This window comes from Cariama cristata, unplaced genomic scaffold, assembly GCF_000690535.1.
Source record: "Cariama cristata isolate BGI_N322 unplaced genomic scaffold, ASM69053v1 scaffold18297, whole genome shotgun sequence".
Taxonomy (NCBI): domain Eukaryota; kingdom Metazoa; phylum Chordata; class Aves; order Cariamiformes; family Cariamidae; genus Cariama; species Cariama cristata.
This window is the reverse complement of record NW_009626253.1, coordinates 4,144-10,699: the sequence shown is the minus strand read 5'-3', so window position 1 is coordinate 10,699 and position 6,556 is coordinate 4,144. Positions and strand designations below refer to the sequence as shown.

The following is a 6,556-nucleotide window of genomic DNA, read 5'->3' as shown; positions in this document are numbered from 1 at the left end:
GACTGGCTGTCACCCCCCGCATGCCACCACCCCTCTCTTCACGTCATGCTCCCAGGACAAGCTCTCCATGTGCCTTTATTGCAGCAGTGACCGCGGGTGCCCACACCTCGACCCACATCGCCCACTCAGGACCATGTGAGCGACACCCAACCACCAAGGCCCCACCCCACCTGCCCAGTCCCCAGCCATGCTGGAAGGGGGCTGCATGGCAGCAGCTGACAGTCCCCACCGCCTCCTCCACGGTGGCATCCTGGCCTTGAGGGCTGGAGCATCGAGCATCTCCCGGACTGGTGGTCTTGGCAAAGTGGGGGTGACCCCGTGGCCCCCTGCTCACAGCCACTGCAGGGAGAAGCCCTGGCTGAGGGTGAGGCCAAGGTTGCTCACGGTGAGAACCTGCGGCACAAGAGGAGACATTTTGGGGTACATCCTCGGCAGTGGGGATGCAGAACATCCTTTTCCCTACCCAGCTCGGCTGAGCTTCACTCCTTCTGAACTCCAACATGGTGGGAAAGCCACCCTGGAGTCCTCACCCACCTCATCAGCCACCAACCCTGTGACAAGGGCTGGAGGAAGAGGGACAGAGACCCCCAGGATGGGGACCCCCAGGACAGGGCACGCCAAGATGGGGTCATACCTGGTTTTCCAGGGAGAAGGGCTTCTCCTGGCCATTCAGGAGGACCTTGCTGGGTGGCTCCCGCACCCCAAAGATGCTCAGTGTGTCAATGGTGACCTCGGTGGCCTCAGCGCTGGCATGGAGGACCGTGGATGTGAAAATGTTCTGCAGAAAGGGATGGCATGAGCTCAAGGTGGCCACATGTCACAGGACCCCCCACCCCTGCCCTCCTCACTGCATCCCACCTGCGTGACGTTGAACACCAGGTAGGAGTAGCTGCCTCGCTCAAACGTGTCCAGGCTCTCACCATCATCCCAGAAGAGGTCCCCCCAGGCGGTGGCACTTTGGGACAAGGCCACAATGAGGCGCAGGGGATTCCCTCGGGTCACCTCGCTGGTGGTCCCTGGTTTCTGGGGTTCAAAGACATGGATGCTGTAGGGTTGCAAGCACCTAGGATGGGGGGCCAGAAGCTGAGGTGCTGGTGGGGATACACATGCTGGGGACAGACCCTGGGGAGGTGATGGGTGGGCATTCACCTGGGTGGGCAGGATGGTCCCCTCCCGGACATGCAGGTTGAGGTGCTCCAGGGGGGCTGACATCTTCAGCATCTCCCCACTGCTGTTCACTGAGGAGCCCTGGGCAGGAGGCAAGAGACATGGGTGTGAGGGGGTCAGGGGCATGACAGGCGACTCGGGCACAAGTCTGGGCAGCAGCCATCCCCACACCTTCCTCCACTGGGGCTTATTGGGCTCAGCCATGGCTTCCCACCCACAGCCCTGAGACAACCGAGCAGGAACCATCTGACCCCCAGCCGAGCACTGTGGTGCTCCTCACCGTGTAGAAGTCATACCACACGCCTCGGGGGACATAGCCTGTGACCGAGTCCACCCCGGGCTCCAGCACCGGCGTCACCAACAGGCTCCGGCCCCACAGGAACTGCCTGTCCAGCCCCAAGGTGGCCACATCCCGGGGGAACCTGCGGCGGGATGGAGACGCCCCTCGGATCAGCTGCTTCTCCATGATCCAGCCTAAGCATCTCCCCAGCTCCCAGTGCGGATGTTCTTACTCAAAGAACAAAGGCCGGGCGACGGTGTCTCCTTGCAGGTGGGCACGGTGGAAAAGGGTGTAGAGGAAGGGCAGGAGGGAGTAGCGGGTCATCAGCACGTCCTTCATGGCCGTCCTCGCCGCAGGGCTGAACACCGTTGGGTCCTGGGCCTGGGGGAGATGCGGGGAGTCAGCAGCTGCCCCACCCTCAACCCCACCAGGCATCCCCACTGCCCCAACCTCCCACGTCCCACATCCTGCATCCCACATCCCGCATCCTGCAACCCGCATCCTATATCCTGCATCCCACCCCTGGGATGCCTCCCACCAGGCACGCTGCCCTCGACCTTCTCATTCTGGGTGTTGTGGTTGCGAGCGAAGGGGTAGAAGGCACCGAGCTGCATCCAACGGGTGCACAGCTCCTCTGAGGTGCTGCCAGAGAAGCCGCAGATGTCCGCCCCGACCAGTGGGATGCCAAAGAGGCTGAAGCTCAGCAGCCCTGAGGGCAGAGATGGTTAGCAGAGCACAGGGAGTTTCAAACATGTCTCCAAACAAGCAGAAAGCTCAATGGAGCTGGGGGTGCTGGTAGCGGGGGTCTGCATGCAGCCCATGCCACCCACCTGGGATGGAGTAATACATTGGCTCCGTTGGTCTCCCAGCCAGTGCCCTGAGTACCGGCCCTGGCTGGGGAAGGTGGAGCGGGAGATGACGAAGGGGCGCTTCCCCCGCATCTGGATCAAGGCACTGGAAAGCAACGGGGAGAGCTGTGGGCAGGAGGTGAGAGCGACCCCACAGGAGTTCACCTTAGCCCACAACAGTGGAGGGAGAGGTTCAGCCCCATGGCAGCCCAGCAGTGCCGGAGGGACAGCCCAAGTGGTATGGTGAAGGCTCAGCACCAGGACCGGCCTCATCCACCCATCCCACCCAGAGCAGCGTCAGCTCCCCTCCTCTGCTGCATTATTCCCACTCCGGAGGCTGTGAGCAGCCAGAGCATCTCCCCTTTGGATCAGGCACTCAAATCCCCATTACACAGCCCTGAGGAGCAGGATTTTGTCCCATCCCATCCCCAGGCTGGCGGAAAGCAGGATGCTCAGGTACCTCGCTGTGGCTTTGGCTTCCATCAGCCCGTAGAGGTTGTGGAGGTTGTAGTGCACTGAGGCTTTCTGCTTCGCCGAGGCACAGACTGTCTTTGCAAAGAGGGAATCGCCCAGCACGGCTGCCAGGAGGGAGAGCCCCTGTTGGCACGCGGTGGTGGGGGGCTGCAGGGGACATGGACCTCAACACACACTTGCTGGCTCTGAGTCAGCCCTCTAACACACAGGAGCCAGCCATTGCTGCCAACCCAGCGCCAAAAGCTCATGTTGATGGTCCCATCCTGCACCCTGATGTGGCCCCAACAAGCGTGCAAGGCTTGGGCACAGATACTGGCACACGCAAGAAGGGATGGAGGCATTCAGGGTGTAAACCAGAGACATGATGTCTCTTAAAAATGGTTTTCCCCAATCACACTCAGTTGCCAGTGATATCAAAGCATGTGGTACTCGCCAGTACAGCCTTGTATTTCATCTCCCTCCTTACCTGGTGTGTAGGGTGGGCTGTCGAGCTCTCCCGGGGGGCAGCCATGTTCAGATCCATCCATGAAGTTGGATGGCTCATTCATGTCCTAAGCAAAGAAAATTATGGAGCAATTTCAAGGGGGAGGTTTTGGAGATTAGTGGATAGACCTGGAATAGCTGCATTCGAGGGACAGATGGTCAGGCCAGGACGCACACCGGGTGCGAGCCAAGCTGCTGGCAGGGAGTGACCCGGGGCAAGGAGGGACTTACGATCCAGAGGCCATCGAAGGGCACATGGGCATGGAAGCGCTGCAGGTTCTCCAGCCACCACTGGTGCGTGTCTGGGTTGGAGAAGTCTGCGAAGGCTGTGAAGCCGGGCCAGACCTGCAGGGACACCACAAACCCACAGGTTCAGTGAGCAGGTGATTTCTGGGGGGCCACCATGGGGAATGGGGTGCCACAGCATTGTGAGCATGCTGAAGGACCAGGGGTGAAAGAGGCAATAAACCAGAAGATAAACCCAGGCCGACCGCTTCGAGTCCTGAATGCTGCACGCACAGCATCCCTCCTGCCTCCATGGTACCCCGGAGCATCGGGGTGCTGAGGACTTGCCCAGGGCCCGGTGGGCAGTGATGGAGTGGCTGCTCTGCCTCCGCTTGCACAAGCCCTGACACCACCTAGCCCAGGGCATGTCAGGGAAGAGCTGTGATTTCTCCACGCTTTGCCTCACTCCAGGAATTTTAGCCGATTCATTTTCCCCCCGTTTTCAGGCTACATCAAAAGCCCCCTCCTTGTAGATGGCGAGGGAGAGCCAGTGGGAGCAAACGGCCTGGGAGGACAAACTGGGAGGGAACCGCTGTGGAGCAGATCCGGAGGCGTGTTTCCATCGCAGACAACCTCCTCTCACCCCAGAAACGGGAAGGGAGAGAAATCAGATGACCGGCCTTGGGCAGCACAGCCGACTCCGTTAAGCTCATATGACTTCCACAGGCTGCTCCACTGGGGCAGGGGCTGGCATCAGGGTCGGTGGAGATGCCGGGAGGTGACACGCGAGGCTGAGGGCTGAGCCAGGCTCTAGCAATCATCCCTTGGCCGCTTAGCTTTCCCTCCAGTGCCAGGGATGAAATCCTAACCCTGCTATTGCACAACCCCAGAGGGCTGGGATTTCCCCCCTGGAGCCCCTCACCTGCCCGATGAGCGGCTGCTCTTGTGTGGTGTTGAGGAACAAGCCCCGTCTCAAGCCTTCGTCGAAGGGCCAGTAGGAGCCGTGAGGGTTGGTGCTGCTGATGCCGGGATCCTGGGGATGGAGCAGAGGGTTAGCACCATTCCCGGTAGATTGTGGCCCCTTCCCCCTGCCAGACCGGTATGATTCAGAGAAGAGGACGACCCAGACGGGGTCAGCCAGAGCCCACACACGGCGGCTGTTTCCCCCAAGGGGAACAGAAACTTGCTTCAACACTTCCAGGCATGTTTTCTAAAATGCTACTTCTGCAAGTCCCCAGGACTCGTTAGGGCATTTTGGGGAGGGGGGACAAATGCAAGAAATCTTGCGCTTATGCAAAAAACACAGGGTCACGGGTGGGCTTGGGCTACAATGACGAGTTCAATGGAGAGGGAACCCCAGGACCCCTGAGTCCCCAGCACCCCCTGCAAGCAGAATCCATCCTCCCTTTCCTTGCAGAAAGAAGAAGGGAGATCACAGCCAGGTCACAAGATTCCAGCACTCGTGGGGATGCGGGGGCACCCAAGCTGAGCACCCACGAGTTAAACAGCCTGACCCACAATTCCTCCATTCTTTCACCCATGGGGGACAGGGGTATCCTTGTGCTCCCACAGCAGACAGGAGCACAGCATGGAAACCCGGCCCATGTCTCCATGGTCCTTGCATTAGGGGGATTTCCAGTGGCAGTTTACAGCTGCCTGCCCATCACTGGGGACCAGCCTCGGATAAAAATCCCCAGGGTCAAGGATGATCAGTGGGACCATGAGCATCCCTTATGCCTCCCTCTTACATCCTGGCTCTGCAGCAAAGATAGCACAGAGGGAGAGGAGGACAAGTACCACGATCATAACGTAGCGCTGCCCGTGTTTGTGGAGGTCTTCCACCAGCGAGGGGAGGGAGGCAAATTTCAGAGGATCAAAGGTGAAGTCCCGGTACCCATCCATGTAATCGATGTCATTCCACTGTGCATCCTGCAGGACAGAGGCTCAGGGATGGGTGACTGAGCCCGGACCCCCCCTCCATGGGTCTGAGGGGTTACCTGAGGGATTTGGTAGTTCCTCATGGCTCTCACGGTCTGCCAGGTCTCATTGCTGGATCCGTAGCCCCAGCGGCAGAGATGGAAGCCGAGAGCCCAGAGGGGTGGCATGGCCGGGAAACCTGCAGTGGGAGAGAGGGAGCACAGGTGAAGTGTCCCGAGACAACAGCAGCATCTCAAGAGGATGGGAAGGGAAGGGGAGAGGGGAGAAAGGAGGTGATCGCTGATCCCTGATGTGCTGGGAGTGCTGGGGATGGGATGGCTGGGGACTGCTGACCTGAGCCCAGCTGGGAGGGCTGGGGACAGTGGTGAAGCTGGGCTGAGATAGGGATGGGGGCACAGGGAAGATGCCCACAGATGGCCACGTTGGGGTGTGGGCACTTACCTATCACCTGTTGGTACTGCTGGATGACCATGTTGGGATCAGGCCCCAGGAAGATGTAAAAATCCAGCACCCCTCCGATGGTCCTCCAGGTCAGGCCCGGAGCAGGCTGCAGGGCCACCTCTTTGGGTGGCGAAGGGGAAGAGAAAAAGACAGTGACAACTGGGGGGGCAACCTCCAGACCCTGACCCCCATGGTGGGGACCAGGCAATGCTCAGCCTCCGGCAGGGGAACTGATAAATGCCTGCCTTGTGCTCAGCGGTTGCTAAACAGGTGTCTGGAAGCTTAAATCATCGCAGACCAGAGATCGCTAGTTTACACGGGGACAGAGCTCGCTATCTTAAAAATTTGCTCTTTAAGCCGAAAGCTGCACTGCTCTCCCAGCTTCCACTTAAAGACCAAGTACATGCAGGGCTTTCCTTCACGTCCTCCCCCAAAATGCCCTCCTAAGCAAATCAAGAACTACTTGTACAAGCAAGCATGTGGGAGCAAGGGCTTTCCTGGGAAAGGCTTTTCACATGAATGAGCCCTGGAAGCTCAGTTCGGGTGGTTGCATCTCCTGCAAGCTCCTCCTCGGGAGCATTGCTGCAATAAAGCTGAGCGCAGCTGGAGCTACAAAAACCCCGGCGTGCACAGCATCGTCCCAGCTGGCAGCAAGCGGCAGCTGCTGGGAGGGACGGGGGGGCACTCGGGCCCTCCCCAC

General features: G+C 59.6%; 1 protein-coding gene across 1 annotated transcript in view; it reads right to left on the bottom strand.

The window, feature by feature from the left end:
• Window positions 1–330: 330 nt before the first annotated feature.
• Window positions 331–6,556, bottom strand: part of LOC104164593 (lysosomal alpha-glucosidase-like) — a 9,300-nt gene continuing 3,074 nt past the window's right edge. The window contains 16 exon segments of the mRNA XM_009703961.1: window positions 331–393; window positions 635–778; window positions 859–1,023; window positions 1,150–1,248; window positions 1,448–1,589; window positions 1,680–1,828; window positions 2,005–2,156; window positions 2,278–2,298; window positions 2,301–2,401; window positions 2,756–2,873; window positions 3,236–3,320; window positions 3,484–3,597; window positions 4,400–4,510; window positions 5,275–5,406; window positions 5,475–5,593; window positions 5,857–5,976. Coding sequence (XP_009702263.1) covers window positions 331–393; window positions 635–778; window positions 859–1,023; window positions 1,150–1,248; window positions 1,448–1,589; window positions 1,680–1,828; window positions 2,005–2,156; window positions 2,278–2,298; window positions 2,301–2,401; window positions 2,756–2,873; window positions 3,236–3,320; window positions 3,484–3,597; window positions 4,400–4,510; window positions 5,275–5,406; window positions 5,475–5,593; window positions 5,857–5,976 — 1,835 coding nt within the window.